General features: G+C 44.0%; 2 protein-coding genes across 6 annotated transcripts in view; both read left to right on the top strand.

Annotated features, from left to right (window-relative positions):
* DENND4A (DENN domain containing 4A) overlaps positions 1 to 6,408 on the top strand; it is a 63,714-nt gene extending 57,306 nt beyond the window's left edge. For all 3 annotated transcript variants that reach the window (XM_035131081.2, XM_035131080.2, XM_035131083.2), the window contains exons 30-31: positions 1,106 to 1,170; positions 2,343 to 6,408. In XM_035131081.2, coding sequence (XP_034986972.2) covers positions 1,106 to 1,170; positions 2,343 to 2,479 — 202 coding nt within the window. In that variant the 3' untranslated portion in view covers positions 2,480 to 6,408. The remainder of the gene's footprint in view (positions 1 to 1,105; positions 1,171 to 2,342) is intronic.
* A 3,343-nt stretch (positions 6,409 to 9,751) lies between these two features.
* INTS14 (integrator complex subunit 14) lies at positions 9,752 to 20,226 on the top strand. 3 transcript variants are annotated; one of them, XM_035130672.2, is made up of 13 exons: positions 9,752 to 9,863; positions 10,603 to 10,720; positions 12,123 to 12,387; positions 12,553 to 12,660; positions 13,274 to 13,429; positions 13,680 to 13,798; positions 14,990 to 15,132; positions 15,618 to 15,710; positions 16,076 to 16,220; positions 17,380 to 17,513; positions 17,902 to 18,020; positions 18,839 to 18,904; positions 19,891 to 20,226. In XM_035130672.2, the coding sequence occupies exons 3-13, from the start codon at positions 12,166 to 12,168 to the stop codon at positions 20,140 to 20,142; spliced, it is 1,557 nt and encodes a 518-aa protein (XP_034986563.2). In that variant the 5' UTR covers positions 9,752 to 9,863; positions 10,603 to 10,720; positions 12,123 to 12,165; the 3' UTR covers positions 20,143 to 20,226. The 3 variants fall into 3 exon arrangements, with proteins under 3 accessions (XP_034986563.2, XP_034986565.2, XP_034986562.2); XM_035130674.2 differs by having other exon boundaries at positions 9,758 to 9,888; positions 16,079 to 16,220; XM_035130671.2 differs by having other exon boundaries at positions 9,758 to 9,888.
* The last annotated feature ends 176 nt before the right edge of the window (positions 20,227 to 20,402 follow it).

Below are 20,402 nucleotides of genomic sequence, written 5' to 3'. Positions count from 1 at the left end.
GCTCCACTTTCTTTGGGTGTAGGTAGCTGGAGTGGGAAGCAAGTTGGACCAGCTTTGCATTTTGATTGTGCCTACTGCACGGTGTTCTCCTAAGTGGGTCACAATGCAAAACCACCGTGGCTCACAAAAAAAATGTGGAAACGTAGCAAAGTGGTGCCCTGATCAACCCCAGAGGCAATAACAGAACAAAGAGAAGAAATGTCAGGCATCACAAAACTGTGTTTATGTAGAGCCCAAGCAATTTTTGGGGGGAAATCGCTTTTTCAAGGGCACTGCAAAAGCATGTACTTAACATGATTGCAGCTTCTGCAGATCACCTGAAATAGATACAGGGTGAGGCTCCGTGGATACAGAGTACACATGTTCCATGGGGCCTCTTTTAAAAGACTCACCCTGTAGATAGATGGATAGATAGATAGATAGATAGATAGATAGATGATAGATAGATAGAGAGATAGAGGAGCAGGCTTGTTTATCAGGCTCTGAGAGTCTTCTCAAGAGCCTTCCAGAGCATGTTAAGGCAGAGGGCTTAAAAATTATTTCCATGCCACAAAAACCCTTAGCAGAAAGAGCTTTTAAACCCTCCACCCTGCTTACCAAGCCCCATTCTCAAAATCTTGGATGGCAGGGACAGTTCCAGGGCTTGTTCTGCCTTTGCATGATTCTGCCTTTGCACACAGTCCCTGGGAATGTAAACCTCGTGTCAATTGCAGTCCCAATATGTGGTATAAATAAGAAAAAGGGCAATTGGCACACAATAAAGTAGAACAATCTTCTGCAGCTTGGTGCCTCCCCAACCCCCAGATGTTTTGGAGTAGAGCTTTCATCAGGATCTAACCTCTTTGTCCAGGGTGGCACGGAGAGTGGGGTGCAATCCAGCCTTCCAGTCTCTTCTAACAGTGAGAACTCCCCTTCACCTCATGGTGTGTTTTCTAGACCTGGCAGGGCTATCATCATAGTCCAGTTAACAATAATAATAATAACAGTGCAAAAATCACTACTTTTTAATATATGTTGGAGAAGAATGTCCGGATTATATGAAGTATAGTAGGTTCATATAAGATTGTGGTTTTTAAAATAACACTTTCCAATGTATCTTTTTTAGGAGTCTTTATAGAGAAATACTATTTCTCTCTCTTGTTGCGCTTGGAAGGGATAACATTGATATAGGTAAGCCATCAGTTACGTTGTGTTGTGTGCTAAGTGCGCACAAAAGTAGTCATTGTAAGCTGTTGCTTCAAGAGTTAAAAGGATACTTTTTATTTTAAAGCATCTATTACAATCCTGTTTAGATGAAGTATAATAATTTAAACCTAGTTGTTTCTATTCTCTAAAGCCAGACTCGTAAATAGCTATTTGCCTGTGTGCGGTGAAGATCACCTTCAGGCAAACAGAGTGGGGAAGATTTTATAAAGGGAATAAGAATAGGTTTATTCCTCTGACTCAGACTATTGATAGTCAGTAAAACCATGGATTATGAAGAGGGCTTGTTTAACTAACCAGGGTTTGTTTTAAAACAATAATCTCTTATTCATATGCAGCAATAACTCGGGATTAATGGAAACTCAAGAGTAAATGCTGCAGAATTTTTTATTCTGGCTGTTTAGGAGGAGAGGGGAGTGGATGAGCTGAAGGTTTTGCTTTGGCTTAATTCTAATGCATGCACTCATGGTTTAGCATTATGTCCAAACCAGCCCAATTTACAAGCAGCTACTATTTATCTGTTGCTGCCACTAAGTTGGAACACCGCTAAATTGGAAGCACAAGCCACTTGGCGCCCACCCGTCAGCCCCCAATTGAGGTTATTAGTTCCTCTTGCTAATCTGGATATAACACATGTTTTTAAAAGGAATTGTGTAATGAAGTGCTCCAGGCAGGCTGTTTTGTGAAACATGAATGCAGAACTGTTGTCTAACATGGCATCAGTCTCTTGAAACACACACACACACACACACACACACACACACACACACACACACACACACACACTGTATTATAGAAAAGAACCAGACACTAATATTAATATTACTAATAATTTATATATCACAAAATCATATAAAATAAATCTCTGTGGTGTAAAACCACATAACATATAAAATCAAACATTAAAGAAACAGAAATACAGGAATGGGTCATCTGACAAGAAGGTTATAAAAAGAGTAAATCATTTTTATCAGGTTTGCTTCCTGAGTTGGTGCCTAAAGTCAGCCATGGACGGAGAAATGAATGGGAGCTGTGCAGAAAACACTCCTAGTTCATAGCCATCCCTAAGCTAAAGCATTTCTGGCACCTGCTCCATTGTTGTTCTGGTATAACCTCTCCCCCCCCCCCTGTTGTTACAGATGCTTTTGACAGAGAATACAAAATGGCTTACGACCGCCTTACAGTAAATCAGGTGAAGAGCACCCACAACTGCGATAGGCCTCCAAGTACAGGAGTGATGGAATGTCGAAAGATTTTTGGGGAGCCGTACCTTTAAAAAAAGAAATATTGCATCTAATTAATTGCAGCAGGGTTCGTATGAAGAAACAGAAGACTTCAGAAAGACTCTCACCCTTCTCCATTTAAAAAAGCATCTTCAGCTTTGTTTTAAAATTAGGATTTCCAAGGGGGGAAATGTTGCTGGAATGACTTGTGAGCCGTGGGCCAGAGTAGGCTCTCTTCGCTGTGGACAGTGTCTGCAAAACATGTAGGGGAGGAAATGGAATGGTCCATTGCAGAAAGCTTAAGCAGAGATGGACCAAAATCACGTACTAAAAGTTTGCATGAATGAAATAAGCTTTTCAGAACTGTTTACATAGAAAGTTAAAAAATGTCACAGAGCTCATACCAGAGTTGTATAATAACAGATTTTAAATTATTTATAGCAAGTTCATATTTTTTTAACTTTTTAAATTACTATTGTGAATCAAGTGATCCTGTTGCAGAAGCAATACTTTTGTCCTCCCTCAGAATATTGCTGTTTATAGCAACTGGTCTTTTTTGCAGATAAAGCCCTTCTCTCTTTCATTTTTAAAAAAGTAGTATGGAAATGTCGATGCTGTCCTCAATCGCAGTGCAGGTTGTAGTATTTCCTGTTCCTCCCCATAAGTGCACACTTAAAAGATTGCAAACTTTAGCTGACAAGTATTTCAAACTTGTATGAAGCTTTCATAAGTTACATGCATTTGTCACTTTTAAGAATCTGACATGGTTGGCTGTTGGGGAGCCACTGCTATACTGCTATACAGATAATCCATTTAAGGAGCTACTGTACTTTAGGCATTCCAATGGGTCAAGATTTGCCCTGTAGGATTGTGGACCTTTCCTCATCAAAATAGCAAGCTTTGCACCAGAGGTGGGGAACCCTTTTCAGTCTGAGAGTCACATTTCCTCATGGAAAACCTCCCAGGTGTTGGGCCAGGCCAGAGTCAAAAGTGGACAAGGGATGTGACTCTTACCATTGTACAATAGGCTACATTCCAGCTATCCAAAACTCAGAGGCTTTGATTCACGTAGCCCCCCACCCCGCCCACCTCTCCATCCAGGCAAGCAGAAGGAATTATCACAATTCAAAGACGCATTTCAGCCATGCAAAAGCACCTAAGAGGGCACAGAGCAGAGTCAGTGAGGGAGTGGGCCCAGGTGGAATTCCAAAGGCCCAGGGCTATGATGTTCCCTACTTCTGCCCTTACCATATCAAAATCCATTGGCATAGCTGGGGGGGGGGGGCAGCTGCTCCCCAGTCAATAAAAATACATAGCTAACTGAGCTTCTCCTCCACCCCCAAACAAAAATTCTGGCTATGCCCATGTCACAATCTGCTTTCAAAAGTCCCTGCAGTTTCCAAAGTGGTGGGTTCATGTGTTTCTGCTTCCATGGGCTGCTGCCTAAGAAGGATAAACCCAAAGCACCTCTGGGCACATGGGAATGGGGGAATGGTGCTTTGGATCCCAGCTAAAGTGTATGGCAAGTGGCTTGAGGGAAATGCTTATTTACAAACTGAAGGAAAGAACTGTATCATCTGTGGACCAAAATGTTCCAAAATGGAATTTAGGACAAGCATGTCCAAACAGAAAATTCGGGTGCAATGGGATCATGTGGGTTGTGGAAGAGAATGTAATCTACTTTGAGATAAGATGTGTATCAGATATATTAGATATCATTGCTTGCTTGCTAATATGCAAACAGCATAGCAACTTTTTATTTGTTGTTGTTGCATGGCTTCACACTGCTTGTGTTTCAAACCCAGATACTTTAAAATTTTGAGAACTGGAGAACATTATAGTGTCTTCTCTAATTTGCACATACATGTAGAGTTACTTGTTTACAGGAAGATGTGCTGCCTATTCTGTCACGTCCTCCCGGTTTTTCTCCAGCTAATGTTTGGTTGGAGGCAGTGTCCTTCTGAATACCAGTTGCAGGAAACCACAGGATGGGACAGTGCTCTTGTGCTCAGGTCCTACTTGCAGGTAACTGGTTGGCCACTGTGAGAACAGGATGCTGGCCTAGATGGGCCATTGGTCTGATCCAGCAGGCTCTTCTGAAGTTCTTAGTATGCTAATAGTCATTTTGCATGGGGATTATTAACCTATGCCTTAGCAACTTGGTCTTAGACCTGAATCCAAAGAACTACTTCGGGCATTTTGAATTTTTCTTTGTCTTTGAACAGCAGGTCATTTTTGCCATGTCTCAAACTGTTTTTGAACTGCTCCTGGATTCAAACAGCATGTGGGCCTACTGCTCAAAAAACATTTAAGGCTGAAGCCTCTTTGGGTGCGTTGAGAGTGTAGTCTCTAAGGACACAATGAACCAGGAATTTATCTTGCATAAGTCCCCCCTGCATCCTCTTGCATAGCTTCCATTCAGTTCTGCAGGCTTGCATAGGAGAATTTCCTAGTGCATTTCCACACATCAGTACTCACCTTGCATTTACAGACAAACACAGGTAACTTTAAGAGAATGTCATCTCCATGAATTTTGTGACAAAGCTATGCCTCCCGATACAGTGGGTATAGAACTTTGGAAGCCACATTGCCAAGTACCTAGTAACGTGGGTGGGTGTTAATTTCTGTGTACAGTATCTGTGCTATGTTGTATTCACACAGTTATGTTGTGTAAGGAAAAGATGTGCACTGTGGTTGCCACAAATGTAAATAAGTCATTTGGTATTTGTGTTGTGTAGAAGAAAGTAGAGTGCTGGTCAGCCTTTGAACTGCAATTTCTTGCTTCGGTTAGCTGTATAAAAGCCACTATTTTATAGCACTTTAGAGCTATGATGGAGAGCTTCTTCCTGAGCTCTGTCTGGTGTTTCTAGGGATACCAAGAAAGTGACAAATCAAATTCCCTCATATATGGTATGTATAACCTGTTGGGGGAATATGATCTCACAAGGGTGTTTGTATGTGTGGGTGTGTCTACTGCTGTCTAAACATCAAGGTTTCAATTAATGTGACAGCTATAATTTTCCAGTTGCAGCACTTCCTAACAGCATAAGTGTGTATATACTAAAAATCAAGCCCTCTAGGCTGGTGTGTTAGCTTGATAAGAGAGAAGGATAGAGAGAGACATTGTCCTATTAACATGTTTGGCCAGAACTCAAGGAATTACTTCAATAGCTTGTGCACACCCAAAATATGTTTTGACACTCCCCCCCCCTCTTTTGAATGGCTGATCCCCATTCTTATCACAAATTGTGATAAGTGAAAAGGATCACCATGCATCTCTAGTGAAAACTATCACTGCGGACACAAAATTAAATCTGTTATGTCTGTGGTGGCCCATACATTCTCTTAAATACAAACACGGATTGAGTTTACATTTTTAATCTTTGTTATAGAAAGACAGTTTTGAAATCTTTTTCCTTCTGTTTATAGTGATTTGTTCTAATACTTAGGAACAGTTCTGTGTTTCCTTCTGGTAATATAACAAAGCCTTTTATCCTTATGGTTCATGATGTCGGAAACATCTTTGAGGCTTTTAAGTGCTTTTCTTCCTTTTTTATGTGTTCATAATCCTTGTAATGTTAGGTTTGCGCTTTATACAGAAATGGATTTATCAAGTAGATGACTTTAGTATTTCAATAGGAAATGCTTTATCCCAAAGACAGAAAATGGATATTCATTACATGTAAATGTGTGTATATATGACATTATAAAGCAGGAGGTACAGCCGGTGGATTAATTTGCTAAAGAGCACTTTTACAAATGAAAGGTTGTAGATTTGTATATATGTAATGTTTACATTTTATTTACCAACAAAGAATATCAGTTTTAAGTGTTTATTTTTGTTTTGAATTTGTAGCTCAATTTTAAGGTGTAAATTTCCATGTTCACAATGGAAAAAGCTGTGTTTTCCCCTATGAAATGTCCTAGAAAAATGATTCTATTTAAAATTTTACAATGGCTCAATAAAGAAAAGTGAACATGATCTTTCTGCTCATTCTTTTGTCTTACATTTATATTGAGGACAAGTAGTTGCAATGTTTCTCCATCATTTCCAGGATTCATAAGACATCAGTAACCCTAATAGCAGTTGCCATAGGGAGGTTCAGTGTCTTGCAGCGAAAATCAGTCTTGTGATACCTGAAAGCCTAAGAAACTTAGAGTAAGCACAAGCTTACTATAGCATAAGCTTACTATAGACCACAAATGCCATATGTCAGAAATTTGTTAGTATTTAAAGTTCCACAAGTCTCTTAATATCAGTGGATTTGTTATAATGATAGAAACTCATATTTGCAGCCTGAAAATGATCTTTATTACACAGAAACTTGTGTGGGACTCCTTTGTGAATTGCATGACACTAGGGCAGCTTCGTGTACTGCAAGTATTTTTTAAAAGCTCTAGTACCAGCAATAGAATCTGATGATATTCAGTGTCTTAAAATATCCAGTAGCAAATATCAGAAGGGCAACCTGCACACCCCAATATTTCCTAGTTGGAAAAAGGGCCTGCCTTTAACACCCTGTATTCTCATGCCAAGCACCACATAAAACTATTACATTTTTCTGAAGTCTGCTCCATTTATTTACAAATTAGGTTGTCTTTCCCACTTAACAGCAGGCCTGTGCTCAAGGAACCAGCACTGCCCTGAGGCCACCAAAGGATCCAGAAGTACCTGCAAGCTGTGTACCCACTTCTTCAGAGGGAGTGTAACCCCTCTGAATGAATGTAGAGTGAAAGATGACTGGGGCAACCCAGTCATATGGACAGCATATTATATTATTATTACTATTACTGTTGGGCTGCCATGTTGTTGTTGTTGTTGTTGTTGTTGTTGTTGTTGTTGTTGTTGTTGTTTAGTCATTTAGTCGTGTCTGACTCTTTGTGACCCCATGGACCAGAGCACGCCAGGCACTCCTGTCTTGCACTGCCTCCCGCAGTTTGGTCAAACTCATGTTCGTAGCTTCGAGAACACTGTCCAACCATCTCGTCCTCTGCCGTCCCCTTCTCCTTGTGCCCTCCATCTTTCCCAACATCAGGGTCTTTTCCATGGAGTCTTCTCTTCTCATGAGGTGGCCAAAGTATTGGAGCCTCAGCTTCAGGATCTGTCCTTCCAGTGAGCACTCAGGGCTGATTTCCTTCAGAATGGATAGGTTTGATCTTCTTGCAGTCCATGGGACTCTCAAGAGTCTCCTCCAGCACCATAATTGGGCTGCCATACATCCTGATTTTTGGAAATCAGGCAAATGTCATGGAAAACCGGCAACGGGGGTTAAATCGTGCTGAAAATGCCTTAAAAAGCTCCCAAACTCCAAAATTATTGTACCAGTATCTGCTGGCATTTTTCATGGATGTATGCATGAATAGGAGGTTTCAAATGTGGTCAAGGCAAATGGTATGCATATGTGTTCATGGATGTGATGTGGATGTTGGCAATCTGCACTTTGTGGATGATGTCGCCAGGCAGAAGCTGGTGGAGGTACCTGAGTGATGCTATTAGATGATGGGCATCCCACTAATTTTCCATTAAAAAAAAAACTTTCTAGGGATGTACGAATCCAGTGAGGTTTCTCAAGACCACCAGTAAAAGCAATGAAAAGAAATGAAGGACTTAAATTTCTAAATAAATCTACTTTTAGTGTCCATTCTATCTTTTTCTTCTGGAAATGGGATATCAAATATCTGAGTTTTATGGTGCCCCCCCCCCCATGAAGACTGGGCTGGGTGAGATGCATATAATAAATGAATCAATGACTCTTAAGATGCCCTCCACAAAAGACAAGCATGGCCAGCACATAATTTGAGATTTCAACAAGGGCCAGAACGTCTAGATTCTTTTTCTACAAGTTGGCATTCTTTTATGACATATACAGCAGAACCATCATTTTTAAGACAACTCACCCTTGTCACAAGCCTGGAACCAAAATCTGGAAATCTGGAACCAAATTTAATAATCTGATAATGCTGATCATCTCAACTTGGACTTTGTTATTTTAATTTAACCCATGTGCAACTATACCTATTTTATAGTTTTGCCTTTTCACCTTTTAATTTTTGTCTTTTGTTATAATTGATCTCTCTCTTTTATATACAAGATTAAATGAAAATAAACTTTACAAAACAGGAAAAGCTTGGACGGCCCCACCCCACGCCACCAACAAGGCTCTAGTTCCCCATTGCCAGACTCCCGTCATTAACACATACTTTTAAATTGTATTACAGTATACGTAAGACACTCTGGGAGACATTTTGGCTGAAGGTAAAGGTCTAAACCACAGAGCCTAGGGCTTGCCGATCAGAAGGTCGGCGGATTAGCACGTCCAAGTGCAAGTAGATAAATAGGTACCACTCCGGTGGGAAGGTAAACAGCGTTTCCGTGCACTGCTCTGGTTCTCCAGAAGCGGCTTAGTCATGCTGGCCACATGACCTGGAAGCTGTATGCCGGCTCCCTTGGCCAGTAAAGCGAGATGAGCGCCGCAACCCCAGAGTCGTCCGCGATATTATGACCTTTTGGCTTCTAGCCTTTTTGTAAGTTACTTAAACTTTTAGTAGGAGCCTAATGCTAAGTAAATGATAATGCAATAATTTTAGGTAAAGGTAAAGTGACCCCTGACCATTAGGTCCAGTCACGGATGACTCTGGGGTTGCGCGCTCATCTCGCTCTATAGGCCAAGGGAGCCAGCATTTGTCAGCAGACAGCTTCTGGGTCATATGGCCAGCATGACTAAGCCGCTTCTGGCTGAAGAGTGGGATACAAATGCTCTAAACTAGGCACGTCCAACAGGTAGATCACTGGACGTCTGTGGTAGATCACTGGCTCCCCTCAAAGAAGCTCAACAACTTTGACCTGAACCCCTAAAAATGGGCTTTCCTTCCTAAAAAATGCTCAAGAACCTGAACCCCCAAAATGGGGCAGATCACTGCCTATTTTTAACTCTGTGAGTAGATCGCAGTCTCTTGGGAGTTGGCCACCCCTAAACAAATGAATAAATAAGTAAATAAATAATCCAGTGTATTTTAGAACATGCACATTCTTTTTTTTAAAGAAAGTTGTTGTTTTTTTAAAAAAAATGTTTCGTTTTGTTCTTTAAAAGGTTGATTTTTTTAAAAAAATGTAGCATAGATCTGCATGTTTACTCCCCTTCCCGCCCGAAAAAAACACCCTTCTCTGCATTCTAGAGATGCAAGGAAACCTGATCCTTGTTTTCAAAATCAAAAGCCGTGCAGGGAAAAAGCTCCTGCTCTCGCGGTTGATAGCATGCCCTCCTCCACCCTCGAGCTTCACTTGCCACAACTGAGCGTGCGCGAGGCGAACCGAACCGCGCATGCCCAGTAAGTGCTTTGTAAGGGCCGCTTTCTAAAGCCGGCCCCAAAGGCTGCGGTTAGAGCAGCAGCGGGGAAGGAATTACGGGGGTGGTCCAACATGGCGGCGGTGCGCGGGTGAGGTCCCCATCCCGGATGGAAAGTACGATTTACACTCGCACTTCCCAACAGAGGGGGACTGGGAGCTCCCCCTTCTCTAATTAGACGCCCCCCCCCAGTTCCTTTTCCAGCTCCCTTTTCTTTCCTACTTCCTACGTGCCCCCACATACTTTCTCTCTTGTCCACATAATGGGCATGGTGATGGCTGTTGTTGTTTGTGTGCGGCTTCCTTCGTGAGACCCAGGCGAGCCCCTTCCCCGAGCTGCTCACGGCCTAAAAGCAACTACTAGCCACGATGGCTATACGTTCCCTCCACTGTTGGGGAGACACACACACACGTGTTTGGCTCAGTGGTGGAGCACCTGCCTTGAGTTCTGGGGTCCCGGGCTCGGTACTTCACATCCCCGGGTGCGGTTGTGGGGATGGGGGAACGACTGTTGGCCCGAACCCCCCCCCCCTGGTAAGCTGCTGCCAGTCAGTGTAAGCAATGCAGAACTGGATGGACCTTCATAGTGTGGCTCTGTGTATAAGTCAGCTTTCTGTTTTCTATGGCAGCATGTGTCTGAATGCCCGTTTCTGGGAATTGCGTGTGGGGATGGGAAATAGTGCTGCTCTTGCACTCAGGTCCTGGTTAGGGGTGGGGTATCCTTTTGGGGTACCTTGGTTGGCCACTGTGAGAACGGGATGCTGGGCTAATAGAGCCACTGGTCTGATAGAAGAGGGAAATTCTTAACGTTCTCTTCTTTTGTTGTTAAAGCAGCCACAGCCGAGGGAGAGACAAAGGCAGCTGAGAGGCTAAATGTGAGCGAACGCACATAGGTTTGCTTCAGACTCAATCACACAGTTGGGATGCAGCCAGAAGCCGCAGAGAAAAGGTGAGTTTGTGAGGGTTTTGACAAATGGGGGAGAGGTTGCAAGCTTCTCAGTACATATTTTCTGCATATATCATTCCTCCTTCTTTTTGCCCACACTAACGTGGTGCTTTAAGGTGCTACAAAACCCCTTGTTGGCTTTGCTGCAGCATGGCTACCCCTTTGGAATTAACTTTTGACCTTCATCTTAGATTCACAATATCACCAACTTATTATTAGATAATGCTCCACTGTTTCCAACAATTTGCCCTCTTCCCTCAGATTCTTCTTACCATCCCTTGCACTCAAAATATAGCTGCCTCCGTTTCTATACATTTTTCTATACATTTTATGCTATCCCCCCCTAATAATAATAATAATAATAATAATTTATTATTTATACCCCGCCCATCTGGCTGGGTTTCCCCAGCCACTCTGGGTGGCTTCCAACAGAAAAATGAAATAAAATAATCTATTAAACATTAAAAGCCTCCCTAAACCCCCTTATAGGTAATGTACTGCTCTCCCTTCACCAATTTCCCCTTTCTCAGATTTCCTTTATTAGCCTTAATTGGATTGCTGTGCTTGTGTTGACCATCCCTCAACCACACAGTGCCAGCATGCATATTTGTAATTCTTCCCTGGGTTCCTTTTGTTTGTTTTAATATTTATTTTATTTATATATTATTATTACATTAATAGCTGCCACTTAGCAGATGTTTTCTGGGGAGCTCACTCTCTGTTTCCATTTCTGTCTTTGCAACACTACCTTTGACTCTTTCCTATGTGTTTATTTATATACCAGTTTTTGGCCCTGCCCTAGGTAGTGAAAGTGGAATTAGCTGTTTCTAAGATTATAGGGATACCGGTGGCAGTGTGGTCTAAACCACAGAGCCTAGGGCTTGCCGATTGGAAGGTCGGCAGTTCGAATCCCCATGATGGGGTAATCTCCCATTGTTCGGTCCCAGCTCCTGCCCACCTAGCAGTTCAAAAGCACATCAAGTGCAAGTAGATAAATAGGTACCGCTCCGGTGGGAAGGTAAACAGCATTTCCGTGCGCTGCTCTGGTTTGCCAGAAGCGGCTTAGACAGCGGAAGCTGTCTGCAGACAAACGCTGGCTCCCTCCGCTTATAGAGCAAGATGAGTGTGCAACCCCAGAGTCGTCCAAGACTGGACCTAACAGTCAGGGGTACCTTTACTTTTACCTAAGATTATATTATTAATATTTACTTGGTGCATTAGGCTCCTACTAAAAGTTTAAGTAACTTATAAAAAGGCTAGAAGCCAAAAAGGCGTAATATTTCAATAAAGTTATTCCAACAATCCACAAGGAAAACCTAGTGTGATTTGCAGGAGGTGTTATTATATATTTAATTTGAAAAATGTTAAAACTCATGGGCATTTATTTCCATTTCTTCCTCCACAGCAATTTCCTCTTGCACTTCTGATAGAACAAAGAAGGGGACACCATGCCGACTGTGGTGGTGATGGATGTGTCCCTCTCAATGACCCGGCCAGTCTCAATTGAGGGCTCTGAAGAATATCAGAGGAAACATCTTGCTGCTCATGGCCTGACCATGCTGTTTGAACACATGGCAACCAACTACAAACTGGAATTCACTGCCTTGGTTGTGTTTTCATCCCTCTGGGAACTGATGGTTCCCTTCACAAGAGACTACAATACGCTCCAGGTACAAAATATAAAGGCAGAGAAATGTTTTTGCTGCATTGTAAATATGACTTAGGACTGATTGTCATTCTCAAAACTCCAACTCAGTCCTGTATAATTGAGCAGCAAGTTGCTTATAGAGTATTTCTCTAACGCAGACCAACTCATGTGTAACTTGTGTTGACAGGAAGCCCTGAGTAATATGGATGATTATGACAAAACATGCTTGGAGTCTGCTCTGCTTGGGGTTTGCAATATTGTGCAACAGGAATGGGGGGCTGCCATTCCCTGCCAGGTAAGATTTTAGACTATTCCAGATGATGACTGCTATAAATTAGGGTTCAAGATTCAGCAGAATACATACATCTGCAGGAAACAACTTCACATCCATGTAAGATGTACTAAGCATACCCTTTTTTGTGAGCAAGGAGTATCCTGTCAGAAAGTTATCCTTGCCACTCAGCACTTTCTGTTTGCCTCTTTTGCCTCAGGCGTATTAGTTGAAGGAGTGGGTTGTATCTCTGAGGTTTCCTTTTGGCCTAAGAGTTTCTAGTTTTTCGGCCCTTATTAAACACTGTCACATCCTGTATAATTCTAATGGATGTGGGCCTTCCTATAGAGGTTCACATGATGTACTACTAGCAAAGAGAGGCCTGAAGGCACATTCACACCTCACATGGGAAAAACACCCCAAGGACTTGGGAAATAAATAATGATTTTGTAGGCTGGCCTTTCCAACAAGTCTGAGTTAAGCTGTTATAATTCCCATATTGCAGGTGGAAAACTGAGGATGTGAAATCTCAAACTGGTACTTCTGTAATTGACTGACAAGTGCTTACAGCATGGGATAGTTTTTGGAGATCAACATGGTCGTTGGGTCACTGCTTCCCTTGTTCCCTCCTTGCTAGGTTGTCCTTGTTACTGATGGCAGCTTGGGCATTGGAAGGGGCTCTCTCCGACACTCTTTGACTACTCTTGGCCAACGAACTGAAAGCAACCGGTTCCCTCTGCCTTTTCCTTTCCCATCAAAGCTATACGTCATGTGCATGGCCAATCTGGAGGAGGTGAGTCCCCTTCGGCTTTAAACAAGGTTTGCTCTTGGTTTGTCTGCAGAAGACAAGCCACAAGCCTGAGCTTGGGTTTTATGATGAGATAAATTATGGCTTAGCTCACAGCAGTGCAGCAGCAGCAAGACCAGAGAAGCAGAATGGGCCAATCGCCTCTTCGGGAAGCTGCCTGCTCGCACATAGCTATAGTTTGGCATTACATGCAACTGGGACAGTATGTGTGAAGTTGTGATTCCTTCTGTTAAAGCTCCAGAGCTCAGATTCTTTAGATTGTCTTGAACGGCTCATAGACTTAAACAACGGAGAGGGCCAGATTTTTACTATTGATGGACCCCTTTGCTTGAAGAATGTGCAGTCCATGTTTGGGTGAGTACACCTGTGATCAGCATTGCTGTGTAAATGCTATCCTTCAACACAGAGTCTTGCATGACGTGGTATGGGTTTGTTTCCTTCTCTTCCTACCTAGCACAGATAAGTTGTTGGGTAACTTTTCCACCAATATCATTCAGTCTTCTGATGCTAACATGTCCTCTGCCTTTCATTTGTGACTGTTATCCCCTCTTGTTTTTCTGCAAGGTGAGTTTCCTCCACAGTCTTTCTCCCATTGAGTAATTACTAATATTTGATGGTAATTATCATAGAATTGTAACATTTGAAGGGACCCTGGGGGTCATTTAGTGCACCCCCTGTGCCCCCTTGCAGTTCAGGAATCTCAACTAACACACCCGTGACAGATGGCCATCCAAAATTAGTGCTATAAACATTGAGTTGAAAGGTTTTTTGAGGAGAAAGTCAGGAACTTTGGCTGGCTAGTGCTCCAGCTGCCATGTTTGCTCAAAAGTACAAGATAGATAAAGTAAATGAAATGAACAGATAAGACATAAATTTTGGGAGGAAAATATCATGAGTTTCATACAGTTCTGTTGGCAGGATAGTAATTTAATCGTATGAGCATTGCTACATAAATTGGCTTCTCTATGAATCCTCAATTCCCCTTGCTTCCAAAGTAGAGCTCTCCAAATTTGACAGATAAAACTCTTGGAATTGTGGTTTTCCACGTACTGCAGGAGATTTGTTGTCATTGGCACTCTTAGAAACTACAGTGCCTGCTTCCTTAAGCTAGTTTAAGACCAGTTTAATTGTGTAGCTATGTCATAGAGAACTAGGAACTTAAGAAACTGCCTTATCCTTACATCATGTTTGCCTATCTAGCTCAGTATTGTCTACACCAGCCTTTCCCAGCCTTTGGTCTTCCAGATGTTGGACCACAGCTCCCATAATCTCTATTAGGGTCTTTCCCTGCCTACCTAGTGCCTTGGATTGAACCTGTGACCTTCTACCACTAACCTATCATTTAACTGCTCTCCCAGCATCATTACCTCTTCTTTCTGATGAAAAAAATTCCTGTTGCTTGAAAGCTCGCATAATTCTGTGCAACTAGAAATGGTCAAGCAAAAGATGTATTGTCACCAGTCTTTCCACCCATTAAACATCATCCAAACAAGCTCCTTGTTTGGATTTAACTTTTTGCTTTAATGATAAACTCTCTTGTTCTAGAAAGCTAATAGACATAGCTTATACCCCCTTCCATGCTGTTCTGAAATGCGGCCATTTGTCTTCGGACGTGCAAGCCTTTCCGAGGCCAGAGCCCTTCATTATAGATGAGGAAATCGATCCAATCCCTAAAACGATTAATACTGGTAAGTAGCTGCTTTTCTGGCAACAAGTTTGATTTAGCGCCTCCTCCTTGGCAGTTTCTTCCTCTGACTTGGGCTGTGGAATGTAGCCATCTATCCCACTTCTGACACTTAGTATTGAAAGCTCTAAATGACTCAGGCCCCAAAGATGTGGAAGACTCCCTCCTTCCCTATAGACTCTCCCAGAGGTTGTGATCGTCAGAGGGGGACCTCTTGGTTGTTCCACCACTCTCAGAAGCTTGAGGGAGGGTGGCCCAGGAGAGGGTATTCTCAGTGGCAGGCCCCAAGTCTGGAATTTGAAACTGAGGATATACCACTGTTGGATTCCACCTTGGAATGGTCCTGGTCTACTTTTGAGAGGGCCTGGGGCATATATGAGATGGTGTGTACCTGTATAGACATTATGTGGGTGTGTGGAAGAAATCCCCAGCTGGTGTGTTTTTTGAAATCTGATCCCCCACCTTCTCTCTGTTTTTCCCCCCTTCTAGATTTGGAAATAGTTGGGTTTATTGACATAGCTGATATCTCCAGTCCCCCCGTCCTATCAAGGCATTTGGTGTTGCCTATTGCTCTCAACAAAGGTGAGCCATCCTGGTCTCTCCCCACCCCACACCCAGCAGTGACAACTCTGTATTTTTAGTCTGTTGAGCACTGATCTGGGCAGAGTCCTGGGCTAGGACCTGGGAGACAAGGATTCAAATCCCCACTTGGCCATGATGCTCACTGAGTGACTTTGGGAGCCAGTCATGATCTCTCAACCTAGCCTACCTTGCAGGGTTGTTAAAGGGATGAAATGTGGAGGGGGAGAACACAAACTTGAGTTCCTTGGAGGAAAAAAGTGGGATATAAGGATAATAAAAATGATATCTAAGCAATAATAATAACAACAACCACCCCAGTAAGAGGAGCCAGGTTCTGATAGTGTCTTATTTTCCCTTCTCCCTAGAAGGAGATGAGGTGGGTCCCGGCATTGCTGATGAGGTTGAAGACGAGAATTCGGCTAATCAGATAGCGGGCAAGATCCCCAACTTCTGTGTGTTGCTTCATGGGAGCCTGAAAGTCGAAGGCATGGTGGCTATTGTGCAGTTAGGGTACGAAGCACCCAGGGAATGTGGGCGGGAGGGTTCGTGATTCTGGGAAACAGAGATGGCATTGGCTAGAATTGTATGTATTTGGGGCCAGTGATTGATGTTTAGTTCATTTCAGTATTGGAAAAGGGAGACTGGATTTATCTACCAGGTGTCCTTTGATGGGCGACATACATCCGCCACAACAAGGCAGGGGTTCCAGAAGCTTCTGAAACAGGGATGGGAAAGCCTTTGTTCTGCCTGAGGGCCACATTTGCTCCAAGTAATCTTCCAGGGGCTGCATATCAGTGGTGGGCGGGGTCAAAGGCAAACAGAGGATGGAGCAAAACAGGCAATTCTTGCCATTATACACAGTAGGTAACATGCCAGCCACAGAAAAACCAAGAGGTTTCTACGCTCACCCACATATCCCTGTAGCCAGGCAAAAGCCCTCAAGGAGGGAGTCACAGAGCAGGGCCAGCATGGGGCTGAAGCCTGGGGAAGAGTCACAAGGACCAGATTTGGAAAATTCCACAGTAGAGGGCAGTCTTGGAACAAAGTGACCCTAAACATTTCCTGAAAATTAATAGAGGAAAAGGGCAGGTAGAAGTTTGTGAAATAATGCCTAGCATGGATAGCGATATGGTTTTCTCCCCTCTCTCATAACACCAGAATGCATGGACATCCAGTGAATGCTGGACGATTCAGGACAGATAAAATAAAGCACTTCATTCAGTGCATATTAAGCAATGGAAATTGCTCCCCGGGAGGCAGTGATGGCCACCAACCTAGATTGTTTTAAAAGAGGACTGGACCAATTAATGGAGGAGAAGGCTGCCAATGGCTACTAGCCATTACGGTTATGCTCCGCCTCCACAGTTGGAGGCAGTAATGCTTCTGAATACCAGTTGCTGGAAACCACAGGAGGGGAGGGTGATCTTGTACTTGGGTCCTGCTTGCAGGCTTCCCGTTGGAGCATCTGGGTGGCCACTGTGAGAACAGGACTAGATGGGCCATTGGCCTGATTCAGCAGGCTGTTTTATGACAGAGCATTTGTGACTTCTGTCTGTTCTTGTAGTAGTGAGAAGCTGCGGGGAAAGGGAATGCCCAGCCCCAGACTGGCCAGGGTGTTTTCTTTGGGAAATGGTAGAACTGCTTGTGGGTGTTCTGTTTTTCTTTTCAGCCCTGAATGGTATGGGATGCTGTATTCTCAGGCTGACAGCAAGAAGAAGTCCAACCTGATGATGTCTCTCTTTGAGCCGGGCCCGGAGCCTCTCCCTTGGCTGGGGAAGATGGCCCAACTTGGCCCCATCTCAGGTAGGCACCATGCCTGTCTGAATGGTTCTAGCAATCCCCTCGACGTTTGAGACATTAGTCTTCCCAAGTCCATTTCCTCCCCTCTTGGGTCCATGAGTTCTACACCACAGCTTCCCCGTTCATTTCAGCGAAGGCTCCAGATGTAGTTCCCTCCTTTTGCTCACAGAACTGCCCCAGCCATTGGTGTGCAAATGGTGAGGTTCTGTGCACGCAGGAACTTCTGTTTATGCGCTGGTGTGCACGTTCCGCCCTGGATCAAGGCCTCTTGTGTCCTGCGTATCTCTTCACAATTTTTTAGAGCCCCCTTTTCAAGCATCCGGTCCATATGTTCAGTTGCTTTGCTTGCCTGGAAGTGGCCTCGTTCTTCAGCGATTCATTTTCCTTTCAGATGCTAAAGAGAACCCATATGGCGAAGACGACAACAAGAGTCCCTTTCCGTTGCAACCCAAGAATAAACGCAGCTATGCACAGAATGTAACAGTGTGGATTAAACAAAATGGCCTCCAGGTGAGCAGAGGGCTGAATTCAAAGCCCACAGCAGGCATCCACTTTCTCTTCTGCTCCCAGGTCTGTGTGTGGGATGGCATTCTCAAGAGGCTTTCAGTTTGATAGACGCTCCACAGTGGGGGGGAAAGCCCAGAAGGTTGGGCCCGCTTTCTTGAAAGGTCACTTTTTTGCCCCCACCCCTTCAGTGTGCAGCCCCAGGACACTTGGAACAGCCTTTTACACCAAGCTGCTGCTGGGCAACGGCTGCGGGGAGTAGGAGTTAGGAGTGCTGAACCAGAACCTGGGAGACCAGGGTTCAAGTCCCTCAACATAACCTACCTCACAGGCTGGTTGTGAGGATGAAATGGGGAGGGACAGAACCACATATGCCCCCTTCAGCTCCGGGGGGGGGGGGAGGTAGGGCTGTAAATGCAGTTAAGTGAAGCCTTGTGGAATTAGACCAAAGTTCAGCTCCTGGTCTCCTTTTCAGTAGACTCGGGCAAGATGTACTAAGCTCTCTGCCTCAGTTCTCCAGCCATAATAAAAGAATGAAGACCGTCTGCAGGTTTCTGTTGGTGCAAAAAGCGGGTGGCTTGCTTCTGGGTGTAGGCAGATCACCTTGCTGCTCGTGTCATTCATGTCAGCCTGCTGTCAACTTTGGTACAGTTCCAAGGTTTCTGAGCAGTAAAGCGTATTCCCCATTAAGAATGCTACTGTGCGGGAAGGGGGTTTAAGGGTGTGGTGATGAATTTGTCCTTTTTTGTACCTGTAAGGGGGTGGGGGGATGAAGTTTCAAGCTCCAGCAAGCATGGCGTATTTTACTTTTACTTTCCCCGCAGACAGATGTGCAGAAGATACTTAGGAATGCAAGGAAGCTCCCCGAAAAAACACAGACCTTCTACAAGGTGAGCAGCAGGCTCCTGTGGCACCCTGGTCTCCAGTTGCGAATAAATTGCAACTCACCCAGTGCTTTTTCTTCCCTGGTAGAACAGAGAGAGCTAGTTGTGTCTTAGCAGCAGTGAGAGCTGGCATAGTTTGGTTAGAGCAGCTGTTCTCCAGCTCAGGGCTGGAGAGCCCTGGTTTGTACTTGGGTGGTTCAGAGGTTTCTCAGTGGAGGAGTCAGTAGTTGGAGGCTAACTTCCCTGAAAGAGGACAGTGTATACCCTCTTCCTGTGTAACATGCAGTTGTGTGTGTTCTGAAGTACACTCTTCGTTTACATACAAGGAAATAGCCAGTGCTCTGCTTAAATGAACTGTACACCTCCAGAGGTGCACTCCAGAATCCTTTGCAACACGCACGGATCCTTGGCAGATAACAGCAACGTGTATGCTAGTACTACCCAGTGAGACAAAGTGTAGAAGCCTCTGGTCTTAGTGCATTTAAAACAGGGATAAGGAATCTGTGGCTCTCCAGATGTTTGATTCAAAACACACACACACACACACACACACACACACACACACACACACACACAGCAACATTTGGAGAGCTACACACATCCCCTATCCTTGATTTTAGAAACACCCATTTAGAGGAAATGATTAATTCATTCTGCATTAGTGTTGCACTAGACTTTTTATTTCCGCCCATTCAGATGACGTTATAATTTTAAGACCTCCCAGTACTGCACAAGTGCTTGATTAGAAAGTGTTCTCTCTCCAGTGGAGGTTGGTACACTAGGGAGAAAGGGGAACAGTAGAAGATCACACTGGCTGTCAGCTTCCTCCTTCATTGTCTCAGTGTTGCACTTGTAGAAAGTTGGGGAGGAAGTCTGGGATAAAACTAGAATTAAGTTGACTCTGGCTCCACCTACTGTTGGCCTCCTGCATTACACCCTATCAGTCTCAACTGACACCAGCACTGCTCTTTCTCTCTCCAACTCCTTTCTAGGAGCTGAATCGCTTACGAAAGGCAGCCTTAGCCCTTGGGTTTTGGGACCTGTTGAAAGGCGTAGCAGATATACTCGAAAGGGAACGCAACCTCCTGCCAGACACAGCCCACCCAGATGCCGCCTTCCAGCTTAGCCACGCTGCTGAACAGCTCAAAATGGCAGGCAGTGGCACCTCGGAATATGCCATCTATGACCACAATATCACACCTCTGCAGACAGACTTCTCCAGCAGTGGGACGGAGCGCCTGTGATGACCCTCTAACGTAAAACTTTGTATTCCAAGCTTGCTCTGTAAGAGCAGACTGGACTTTATTATTAAATTTGTTACATTTTCATCCCTCTTTCCTTCCTATCACATCACAGGCCCTGAGGGAGGGAGAATTTAGAAATCCCTAAAACCAACACAGTACTCCAGAAAGCTGGCATACCCTTCCAAAGGTTTCCTGAACAAGGAATGTAAAAAGGCATCAACAGTGGGAACTTCTGCACCATGGGGCTATATAGGTAAACC

The sequence above is a fragment of the Zootoca vivipara genome, chromosome 14 (assembly GCF_963506605.1).
Source record: "Zootoca vivipara chromosome 14, rZooViv1.1, whole genome shotgun sequence".
Taxonomy (NCBI): Eukaryota; Metazoa; Chordata; class Lepidosauria; order Squamata; family Lacertidae; genus Zootoca; species Zootoca vivipara.
The sequence above is the reverse complement of the archived record's forward strand: the minus strand, read 5'-3'. Positions and strand labels throughout refer to the sequence as shown.